This window comes from Diabrotica virgifera, chromosome 6 (genome assembly GCF_917563875.1).
Source record: "Diabrotica virgifera virgifera chromosome 6, PGI_DIABVI_V3a".
Lineage (NCBI taxonomy): Eukaryota > Metazoa > Arthropoda > Insecta > Coleoptera > Chrysomelidae > Diabrotica > Diabrotica virgifera.
Window position 1 is genome coordinate 235,605,456 of NC_065448.1, and position 12,893 is coordinate 235,618,348.

Here is a 12,893-nt window from a genome sequence, read left to right on the forward strand (position 1 = left end):
AGGCCCTCTATTTGACAGCTCTACATTGTTGCCCCATTTATGACGACGACTGTGAAAATACGTCATTTGTCTTGCAAAAGCAAAACAAATAAATAATTTTATTTTCCTCCATTAATTACTTTTGAATAATTAATGTAATTATTGGAAAATTGAAAGTATTTTCCTCCACAGACAATAAATATTCCGTTAGTTAATACAACAGTTATAAGTTATTATGGAATGTAATGAAGATATTAAAGATTCCAGAAACCAAGAAATACTTCCATGTATTAAAGATGAAGGAGATTCTCTACAGAATTATAACAATATAACAGTTAAATCTGAACTAGATGACAGCAGTTATGGACACGAATCTGTATTATATGAGTTTTGTTCAGTGGATATTAAAATGGAAAACCACACAGATGTATCTAATGAAATTAAAGTTAAAATAAAATCAGAACTGGATGAGTATAGCATTGGTAAGAAACTGATTTATCTTCTTCATTTTTCAGTATCTTACATCATGAATATCATATTTCACTGAATACTGAATAAGATTTTAGGTTTATGTATATGCAGTAAACTAATCTTGAAACATGTTTGTCTTACTGTAAGGAAGAAGAATCCTATTATAACTAATTTGTGGTCGACATATCCCCTTATATTAGTATGCCTTTTATTTTTCTTAACACCCTGATGGACAGATCGTCAAATGTATAAGCTACATAAATGGAAATGAGAAGTCTATAGACGTTCTGTCTGTCAACGTTTTAATGAAAAAGGTTCTTGGTCCAAAGAGGAACAATGTTGAATTTGGAGTCATTTTGTCTTCTTCCCCTCATATTCTTATAGTACATTCAAAAGTTTTGTGGTTTATTTAAATACTCCATGTATAGTTTGATTTGTAGCTCTTTGATTTTTATTTTCTAAAATATGCCATTCAGTTAGGATATACAGTGATGAGCGTGCTAATAACCGGCAGAATAGTGCAAATGATGAAAAACATATTAAGTTTATTTATTTATTTATTTATTTACGGGCAAGCCCCATTTCAGAAAATATTACAAAAAAATATTACAAAGACAAAAGCAAAACCATAAACAGTGTCAACACAAGAACAAATATAATATGTATTGGATAAAAAGCCAGGCCCCGCCGGCAAGATCAGCGAGCGCCCCCCCCCCCCTTGGTATACCCAAAAACTCAAAAATTTCACCATGTCTCTTAATTTGATGAAATCTATCACTTAATGCATTAACCATTGTGCCTATAATTTTTAAATAGAAGTCAACTTTATATCGTGTCTCTGGATCTAGGTCTATACTTTCATCTTCAGCCTCATGGCCAAATTGTCTTTTCACTTTCCTTTTTCTGGCTATAACTCCTCCTTTTCAGGTTCTCAATTTTTAACTTTGATGAGCTCTTTTGCGTCTGTCAAATAGCCCTGGAATTTTAAATCACTTCTGAGTTCTGAGAGACTTAAAATGGATTTCCGATTTTTCTAATAAACTGATAGCTTGATATGCTCTCACATCAATACTCTGCATACACGACTATGTTAATGTGAAGTAAAATGTCATGCCATATTACCACAGAGTAAATAAAAGTGAAATCAGGGAATTGATTTGCCAAACAGCTTGCCTCATGAGCAACCATTTTATCGTTGTTTTTATTAACAGAGAATTCTACAAGAGTTTCCTAAATTTCTTCAATTTAGTATCTAATGGGAGTAATTGCATAAATTATTCTACTTTCCCATCTAGTTTCGGACAAAAGTTTCAATGTTAGGCTAGAAATATGATTTTTCAGCATAGTCCAACGATGAATAGATGCTGAGAAAAGTTGTAAATTTTTGTCACTAAGGAAAAGAAAGAAACTGCAAACTGTGAGGCTTTAGCAGCATCGTAAACGACTAAGTTAAGTGAATGGCTAGAACATGGGACAAAAAATGCTCTAGGATTCATTTTCAGAATTCTGTTTTGAACTCCCAAGTTCTTCTCTTCCATGTTTGCCCTATTATCATACCCTTATGTCCTCTCATATCTTCCAAAGGTATTCCCAGTTCATTCTGGGACTCTGTAACTCCCAAGCCAGTGGTTTCCACCACAGGCACAAATCCAAGAAAATGTTCTTCAATTTTAACAGTGTGTGAACAAGAACCTAAATCGACAAAATGTACAACAATAGTCATCCGTTCCACCCCAGCAATATCAGATATACATTCTAAAATTATGCTATAATACTTTGCTGATTTCAAAAAATTTAAAATTTTATTTTTGATTTGGTCATGGAGGAGCTGAATAATTTGTTTTGAATACGTTTTCCCAAGTAGTGATGTTGCTTGTTAGTCCCATTAGTTATTCTCCTAATGTCCGCTTGTAAAACAGATTAAAAATTTTTAAATAGCTCAAAAAGCTTAAAAAATTATATAATATAAATAAAAGTTATATAAAGCTCAATATAAGTTGTTGTATTACATTTTTCCAATGACTAGTTTCTGAATTTAGAACTTTTTGTCGCTGTGACTGTAGATGAGCTGGAGACTTAGCATGGCTGGACAAAGCTTCAGCCATATATTTCTAATTATTATATCCATTTTCAGTAAAGTTAATTTTAAGTGAATTTCAGTGAATTTAGTTTAGTTCTGATCCTACTATTCTTATGCGATGAAGAAGAAGGCAGTGTTGTAGATTTTTCGTCAGATGAACCTTGCAATTGATATTGTTTTACTTACTTAATTCTCGTTTTTACAGTTATATTTTTGCCGCTCTTGTTCATAATATTGATTTTTTACATATAATATTAAAAACATAAGTTATTATTTCTCTGTTCATAATATTGATTTTTTACATATAATATTAAAAACATAAGTTATTATTTCTTCAATTTCAAAAATTGGCTGTCCTTTAAAACTTGCCGCCCCTGAATTTGCCGCCCTGGGCAGCCGCCCAGTTCGCCCACCCCTGGGGCCGGGCCTGAACAAAGCTAATAAGTTAAAGGAAAAAAGAACATTACTATATAAAAAACAAAGTTTAAGCTTAAAAAATTGCTGATAGAAATTATATCACTAACATTGTATGTTTAACAAATGGTTTTTAAACCTATGCAAGGAATTGCAGTTTAAGTCATGTAGAGAATTTGCAAGTCTAAGTGTTCGTGGTAAAAAATTGTTGTAAGTATAGTTATATCTATGAAACCTTATGTGAAAAGTTTGAGTTTGTCTTGTTGACCGAGTAGGTACAAAAAGACCAATTTTTGACAGAATATCGGGACAGCTACTATTACCATTAATAATGTTGAATAAGGTTGTCAGATGTTTTCTTTTTCTACGGGTTTCTAATGAAGTAATATTTAATAATAATTCAATATCTGTGTAGCGACGATATATATGTTGTTTAAAAGCCACGTATCTGAGAAAGGTATGCTGAACTCTATCAAGTTTATTTTTATGAACTAGATAATATGGAGACCACACAGAGGAACAAAAATCAAGATGAGATCTAACAAGTGAGCAATATAAAATTTTCATTGAATTTATATCTGTGAAATCACGAGATGTTCTTTTAATGAAACCAAGCATTTTCATAGACTTTTGGGCAACGGTACTAATGTGGTGTTTAAAGCTGAGTGAAGAGTCTAATATTATGCCTAGGTCTCTGATTTGTGTGCATGATTGAAATGCTTGATCATTAATAGTATAGGCATGTGTTAGTAAATGGTGATTCCTACAGAAACGCATAATATAACACTTACCAACATTTAATTCCATGCCATTAAGAGAGCACCACTGGGATAATTTATTAATATCTGATTGTAGTCCAAGAGTATCATCATGAGATCTTATTATTGTAAAGCACTTAAGGTCATCAGCGAAAAAGAGAGCTTTTGTATGGGAAAAACAAGTGGTAATATCATTAATAAATAGATTAAATAGTAGCGGTCCCAGGTGTGAACTTTGAGGAACACCTGAAGTTACAGGAAAAATGGAATAACAGTGATTTGAATAACAGTTGTGAGATACTGAATAACAGTTGTGAGATTTGAATAACAGTTGTGAATAACAGTTGTGAGATAAAAAGAAATGAAACTAGTGGAGCTCGGAAATTTAGCGATATTAACTTATAAATTAACATGAACAAGCTTTATCAACTTTATAAGGAAACGCCCCTGTCAGACTTCATTATAATACAAAGATTGCAATGGGCCGGACATGTGATAAGAATGGCAGAGGATAGGCTACCAAAAAGAGTACTGAATGCTAGAATGCAGGGAAAGAGACCAGTTGGGAAGCCAAGAAAGCGCTAGGAAGACACGGTAAACAGCAACGCACAAGCCCTTTTAGGAGTCCTTGAATGGAGAAGAGCAGCCACAGACAGGCAAGGGTGGAGGCAAAAAATAAAGGAGGCCAAGGCTCAATTTGGACTGTAGTGCCGTAAAAGAAGAAGAAGAACTTATAAATTTACATTATATTGATTGTTTCCCACCTTTACATGTAGCAGAGGAGTAATGTAAATGTATAAGTTAATATCGCTAAATTTTCCAGCTCCACTAATTTCATTTCTTTTTATCTCACAACTTAATGAGTTTTCCATCTTTTGCGCTATTTTGCCGGTTATTAGCGCGCTTATCACTGTATAGTTGTTTCTTAAGTAATTATTAAAGATCATCATTGTCTTCGTAAGTGGCTTGACAATCTATTGTGGATCTTGGCCTGCTTGCAAAGAAGTCACCACTCCTGTTGATTCCACAGGAGTGGTGACTTCTTTGCGGTACAAATAGTTTTTAAATATTAATCATATGAATCATATCATAAATTAATTGCCATTCCTTGTTTTCAAATATCTCGAAACTAATGACTTTAGCGTTACCAATAAAGAGTATACTATTTACATAGAAAGTATTGGAGAATCTATAAATTCGCTGAAATAGTAATTCCCTCAGTGGCGTAGAATTTGGGAAGGGTCAACCATTGACTATCCCCTGTCATACGCCTCTGGTAGTAGCTAGAAACGTTTATTTAACACGTTTTAATAGGTTGTATAGTAGCCACACTGTCTGCCAAGTATGATAAGGATACATCAAATAGGTTTAAAGTACTGGGTAAAAAGAGTTTTTTAATTTATAAATAAAACACCCTGTAACTCAGTAAGGAGCATTATCGACGGTTAAACTGCAAAACCTTGTAAGTCAGTTTTATGTAACTTTAGAGGAGAGACGAAAAACATTTTGGCTTCTTTATGTAAGATTCAATTTATTCGTTTTGTGTGTGTAGGGTTCTTTTTAGGTAACGATTCCATTACCATTAAGTAAAATTCAGTAATATTGTTTTTTTTTTGTCAAAGAGGGACTTACGAGGTTTTGTTACTTAAAATCTTAAACTATCATTAAATTTACGAGATTTTGTCTCATAAAAATGCATCTTACGAGGTTTTGTAACTTAAAATCTTACTTATACTTACGAGGTTTTTGTAGATGTTGCTAGTACCATTAAATTTAAATATTGACTTACAAGCTTTTGTAGTTTAAAAGATATGTAAATGTATAAACCAACAAAGTATAAAAGTAATAATGGACCAAAAAACGACTTACGAGGTTTTGCAGTTTAACCATCGATATCTTATTTAAGTGATTTGGGTTAAATCTTAATATTTTCAGGTCTAGAATCTACAACTCAGAGATTGGACATTCTTAATGATACACCCTGTATTTTACTTTTAGTAAAATCATCATCCAACCAATTTATGTCCACTGCTGGACATAGGTCTCTCCCAGTTGTTTCCACACTTCACGGTTATGTGCTGATTGTTGCCAGTTTTTACTAATTTGCCTGATATCATCTGTCCATTGTGTAGGCGGCCTTCATCTACTGCATTTATCTTTTCTTGGTCTCAGCTTTCATGTCAATCTTGAATCGTTCAGCCTAGCGAGGTGTCCTGCCCAGTTCGGTTTGAACCTGGTGATACATTCTATAACAAGTAAGGGGTATTTTACAATATCTTACAATATTATAAGTATCTATAAGGGGTATCTTACAATAAGTTTGTTGTAGTTCTGTATTGTTCTTACAATATGTTTGTTTGTATTATTCTGATGTGTTTATTATTTTAATAATTTATTATTGTTGAGGTGTAACTTGTAAAAGTCTTGTTGTGTGTAAAACTTGTAAATGGATGCCGTAAATAAATAAATAAATAAATAAACATCTGTCATATAGTCGATGTGGTGAGACCGCTCCCATCTGAAAAACATTTCTGATTCGGTTTCTTTGTGGATTCCTATTCAAAAATGTCCCCTTTAAACAAATCTGAAGGGTGCCGGGCGGAATTTTTGGGCAGAAATTGTTTAAATAATTTTTTTAAAGAAATACAAAAGATCACGTTTTTTGTTCTGAAATATATATTTTTAGGTTTCTTGGGTCATTCTAAACAAGAAAGGTATCTTGTAAATTTTCTCAAAAATTGATAGTTTTCGAGTTATAAGCGATTTAAAATCTAAAAAATGCGAAAATACACATTTTCGAGTCTTGTGTGTGTGTGTGTGTGTGTGTTTGGCATCAGACAAAGTCTATTTGCCTCAGACTATAAGTAACGTAAGAAAAATCAAATGTCTACTTTCGTCCTAATCACAAAATGAACTAATATGTCATAGACTCTTTTATCAAATGAATTTTTTTTCGAGGCTTAAAAACTCATATTTAAATTAGTATTTTTGAGGTTGCCAGATACTTAATTTGAAGGTTGAACATTCAGCTTCAAAATTCTGAAGAGTGATCGCGTCTAACTTTAAATTTTACCGTTGTTTTTTAATTGTTAAATATGCATGTTCATCCGAGTTTTTGCCGGTGCGGCGCGCTCTGTTTCAAAAATCTCCTATTTTCCTCCGAAAAATATTTTTTCTAGATTCTTTGGGATATTCTAAATAAAATAAGTTTCTTGACATTTTTCTCAAAAGTTAATAGTTTTATACAGTGAAACCTGTTTAATTCGAACTTCCATAATTCGAAATCTTCTTTAATTCGAATCTTTATTCTGGTCCCTAGCATTTCCTATATAAGTAATGGTAAAAAGTCGTGAATAATTCGAATTATATTTTGGATAATTCGAACTCTTATACTATCTTTTCTGAATATCTTAGAATCTTTTGTCATTACTGAGAAGCTAAATTCTAAAAAGCAGCTAAAAAAATAAAGTCGGTCTTTTTTATAGCCTGCAAATGTTTTAATTCATATTTTTGGCCGAATTTTGTTGGCCCATTTTTTCTGGGTTGACAAAACTCTGGCAAGAATAGGAAAAATAACATCTCCAGCGATAAAAATGATCAACTACTGTTTTTTGCTGATCAACTACTGATATTTATCATTATTTGCAGATATTTTTGTAGGTAATCCTTGTTTTTGTAGATTTATTTTTTAATTCGAATTTTTGGATAATTCGAATTTTTTTAACGGTCCCCCGAGATTCGAATTATCCAAGTTTCACTGTAGTTATAGCGATTTAAAATCCGAGAAATAACAATAAACATATTTTCGGTTTTTAAATCGCTTATAACTTTAAAACTATTAACTTTTGAGAAAAATGTCAAGAACCTTTTTTTATTTAGAATGTCCCAAAGAATCTACAAAAAATATTTTTCGGAGGAAAATAGGAGATTTTTGGAATAGAGCGCGCCGCACCGGCAAAAAAATCGGATGGACATGCATATTTAAACAATTAAAAAACAACGATTTAGATTCGGGTTAGACGCGATCACTCTTCAGAATCTTGAAGCTGAATGTTTAAACTTTAATTTAAGTATATGGCAACCTCAAAAATACTAATTTAAATATGAGTTTTTAAGCCTCGAAAATGCCTATTTTCGCATTTTTCAGATTTTAAATCGCTTATAACTCGAAAACTATCAATTTTTGAGAAACTTTACAAGATACCTTTCTTGTTTAGAATGACCCAAAAAACCTAAAAATATATATATTTCAGAGCAGAAAAACGTGATCTTTTGTATTTGTTTAAAAAAATTGTTTAAACAATTTCAAACAATAGGAATCCGCAAAAAAACCGAATCAAAATTTTTTTTCAGACGGGAGCGGTCTCACCTCATAAACTAATATAAACTTTTAGAATTATTAAATGAACAAGCGTTCCTTGGTGGGATTTTGAATGTAAACAACTTATTTCTTTATGCAACTTACTATTTTAAAAATTAACAAACAATAAGAAATAAACTTAATTTCAAAGTAAAAGTGTGGCTTATTCCCAACTAACTTAGAAAATTGCATTAAGATGCCATAAGAAAATAGCTTCAGAACAATATCAAGTTGTTTCTGACAGGAAAAGATGCTTAGAAATATATAAAAGTAGTTCTAGTTTCAGACTACAACAAAAATAAATCTAAAAAAAAGCCAAATAAAGTTGGCAAAACTGGTGTTCATCCTTAAATAAAAATGTGCCTACGAAAAATGTCTGAAATGAATCAAGGGAAATTCAAATGAAATATTATACTTCAAGTATTAATCACCTTAATTATGACTTTTTTGAAGAATTTTTTGAGAAAATAGCACCTCCGTCAATTAATACTTCTATAAAGCTGAAAAATACTCCTATAATTTCAAATCACTACTTTTTTCTATATCCATTTACGAGTAAACGGGAAGAACTTAAATTTACACTAATTTAATACGTCTAGGGTAGATCAGGGTTACGATGGTATTAAATAATATTCTATTCTTACACAAAGGCGAAGCAACGAAGCATTATAAATCTTAAAACTTAGGAATTTTGTGCAGTAAGATGAATCGTCATGCAACTATTTACATTCGATTCGAGTGCCAGGAAATTTTGTGAATTAATTGATCTCCGGGAGATGAAATTTTTAAGCCTCGAAAATGCGTATTTTCGCATTTTTCAGATTTTAAATCGCTTATAACTCAAAAACTATCAATTTTTGAGAAAATTTACAAGATACCTTTCTTGTTTAGAATGACCCAAAAAACCTAAAAATATATATATTTCAGAGCAAAAAAAGGTGATCTTTTGTATTTGTTTAAAAAAATTGTTTAAACAATTTCTGGTAAAAGGGGGAGAAGTGTACTTTTGAAGTGTGTAAAATTAATAATTCTTAGCTGAGCGCTTTCGGCTTATAAAGCCATCTTCGGAGCTATGGTCAAAAAGGTCAAAATACCACTATGAAGAGAGATGGGTTCCATTTATGATATGAAATACTTCTGTTTCTTATGTAGTTTTTTATTGGTTGGAAAAAACCTTGTCTGTCTGTTTAAAAAATTGTTCAATTTGCCGCTGGTTGTTTTTGTATCCAGAAAAGTTAAACATCAAGAACGAGCACAAAGGACTTTCACACGAAAATTACATTATATATAAAACGAATATTTGATCATGGTAAGGTCAAAAAGACCTTACCATTTGAATACTGCGGTGTCAGATAGCAGAATGGTCGCCTCGCATCGAGGATTTTTAATGACAGTCGATGTAGTCGATGTCTATCTACATCGACTGTCATTAAAAATCCTCCATGCGAGGCGACCATTCTGCTATCTGACACCGCAGTATTCAAATGGTAAGGTCTTTTTGACCTTACCATGATCAAATATTCGTTTTATATATAATGTAATTTTCGTGTGAAAGTCCTTTGTGCTCGTTCTTGATGTTTAACTTTTCTGGATACAAAAACAACCAGCGGCAAATTGAACAATTTTTTAAACAGACAGACAAGGTTTTTTCCAACCAATAAAAAACTACATAAGAAACAGAAGTATTTCATATCATAAATGGAACCCATCTCTCTTCATAGTGGTATTTTGACCTTTTTGACCATAGCTCCGAAGATGGCTTTATAAGCCGAAAGCGCTCAGCTAAGAATTATTAATTTTACACACTTCAAAAGTACACTTCTCCCCCTTTTACCTGTTGTCATAAGTGTGTACAAAACTTTTTCAGTCTTTACATTTGTAAACAATTTCTGCCCAAAAATTCCGCCCGGCACCCTTTGTTTAAAGGGGACATTTTTGAATAGGAAGCCAAAGAAACCGAATCAGAAATTTTTCCAGACGGGAGCGGTCTCACCACATGGACTAATACCGGTTCTTTGTCTGAGATCTTCATTTCTTATTTTAGTAAAATACAAATCCTTATAATAATTGTGTTTTTATTTCAGGCGATCCTCAGGATATTACAGCGAAAGTTACCAAACCATTCGGTGCTCCCAAGGTACATTTGAAAACTTTAACTGGTGAAAAACTGTATGGATGTGAAATTTGTAGTAAGCTGTTTACTAAACCACGTAATTTAATGCTTCATATGAGAGTTCACACTGGTGAAAGGCCTTATAAATGTGATATTTGTAATAGGCAGTTTAGTCAGAAAATTTCTCTAAGTACACATATGGTAGTTCATACTGATGAAAAACCTTATAAATGTGAAATTTGTAGTAAGCAGTTTAGGCAACCAAATGGTTTAAAATATCATATGAAACTTCACACTGGTGAAAATCTTTATGAATGTGAAATTTGTAGTAAGCAGTTTACTATAAACCGTTATTTAAAGCTCCATATGAGACTTCACACTAGTGACGAACCTTATAAATGTGAAATTTGTAGTAAGCTATTTACTAAACCACGTAGTTTAAAGCTTCATATGAGAGTTCACACTGGTGAAAGGTCTTATAAATGTGAATTTTGCTCTGAAGAGTTTACTGAAAAAATTTCTCTAAGTACACATATAGCAGTTCATACTGGTGAAAAACCTTATAAATGTGAAATTTGTAGTAAGCAGTTTACTCATATAAGTAATTTAAATGCTCATAAAAGAGCTTTTCACACTAGTGAAAAACCTTATAAATGTGAAATTTGTACTAAGCAGTTCACTTATAAGAGTAAATTAAATGATCACATGTCAATTCACACTGGTGAAAGTCCTTATAAATGTGACGTTTGCTTCAAACAGTTTGCTCGCAAGGATGTTCTAAAGAAACATATGGCAATTCATAGTGGTGAAAAACCTTATCAATGTGAATTTTGTAATAGACCATTTACTGATAAGTTTAATTTAGAGCGACATATGAGAATTCACACTGGTGATAGACCTTATAAATGTGAAATATGCCCGAAACAGTACTCCCAGAAAATTTGTTTAAATAAACATATGGCAGTTCACACTGATGTAAAACCATATAAATGCGAACTTTGTACTTGTACTGAGCAGTTCACTCAAGAAAGTGAATTAAATGATCATATGAAAATTCACTGTAGTGAAAGTTCTTATAAATGTGAAATAAATTTGTAATAAGTAGTTTACTCAACTCAGTAGCAATTTTACAGTAGGGGAGGCTCTAACTATGTATAAAATACACACATTGGCAAAATTAAAAGAACACCTTAAAAATGGGACATGTTAGATGTCTCAAATTTCCTAAACCAGTTGTCCGATTTGATTGATTTTTTTAGTATGTTATAGCCTTATTATTTAAGAATATCAGTGCAATAATATTGTTGCTAGATAGCTAAATATCATTTTATACCGGGTACAACGTAAAAGGGTAAAGGGTAAAGTTCGGAACACCCTATGGAATATTCTAGCATATATCGCTGGTACCTATGATTAATGTTATTTCTAATACATTTTCAGTGAAAATAATTCCTCTTTGTGTTGGCAATACAATTTATTTTTATATATGTGTCCGTGAAGATTATAACTCCCAAAACATTTATGACGAAAAGATTTAGTTCTTAATAGATGCCGACAAAAACAATTATTTCCCTTTCTGTTCTCATGAAAAAAATAATTTCTGGGAGATTTGTTGAACATTTTAGTAATTATAATTTTCGTGGACCCACAAACAGAAATGATGTTTTTTGCTGATACTCCTCAAAAAATATATTTTTTTTTCGTTAACACTTTATTAGGGATTATAATTTTCAGAATCGTATAATCGAAAATAATATTCTTCGCGGCGTTCATTGAAAGTTATATTCTTAACGGCATTTTTCGGAATTATACTTTTCGTAGGCGATATGTATAAAATATTGAAATTATAACTCAATTGTAGCCTTAGGCTTTCTTAACATTTTCTTTTTTTGATTCATTTGCTTATGTTGGATAATAAAAAAGTTAGGTAGTTTAAAAACTAGCCACGTTCTTCATCAATACAGAGTGTTTCTTAATAAGTGCGACACAAACTTTAAGAGGTATTTTTGCATGAAAAAATAATGACCGTTTGTTTTGTAAATATATTTATTATGTCCGCAAATACTTCGTTTCCGAGATACGGGATGTGGGATGTTGAATTTTTTCTTGCAAATTGACGATTTATTTATTGCTCTAAAACCGGTTGAGATATCCAAATGAAATTTGGTAGGTTTTAAGAAGTAGTTATTTTATATTCACCATTGGCTAAGCCTCCCCATAAATTTTAAATAAAATTAATAATAAATAATTTATATCCCAGATAATAAAATTATCCATTATATAAAAAAAATAAATGACGTGCATTAAACGTCATTTAATGTTCACATATCGACAAATGTACCGGACAGACTACATGGCTTGTTGCATTAGGATTTTATAATATTAGATATTTAATAATGTAAAAAAGAAAAATCCGTTTAAATAAATAAATAACATTTGTAAAATTGTTTTACTAATCATCAAACATTTACGATTAAAAAAGAAGAAGATTGAAAAACAAAATAAAGAAAAGATTGCAATGCTAGAAGAAAATTAACAAAAAAAATATGTAAAACTATTTTACAAGGATATAAATCTTGAAAAGTAAATTAATCTATTTGGTTTGGATAATAATCTATTATCTAAAGTAAAATAAATTATATTTTGTGTTAATTTAATCAAATAAAACACTACACTTTATAATTATATTTTTCCCGCGTAGGCCCTCTATTTGACAGC

General features: G+C 31.4%; 1 protein-coding gene across 3 annotated transcripts in view; it reads left to right on the forward strand.

Annotated features, from left to right (window-relative positions):
- Positions 1-12,619, forward strand: part of LOC126887326 (zinc finger protein 664-like) — a 31,461-nt gene extending 18,842 nt beyond the window's left edge. For 2 of the 3 annotated variants that reach the window (XM_050654776.1, XM_050654774.1), the window contains one exon: positions 10,147-12,619. In XM_050654776.1, the coding sequence (XP_050510733.1) occupies positions 10,147-11,273 (1,127 nt within the window). In that variant the 3' untranslated portion in view covers positions 11,274-12,619. Of the gene's footprint in view, positions 1-69; positions 462-10,146 lie in introns of those variants that run through there. The other variant, XM_050654775.1, reaches the window with a different exon arrangement.
- The last annotated feature ends 274 nt before the right edge of the window (positions 12,620-12,893 follow it).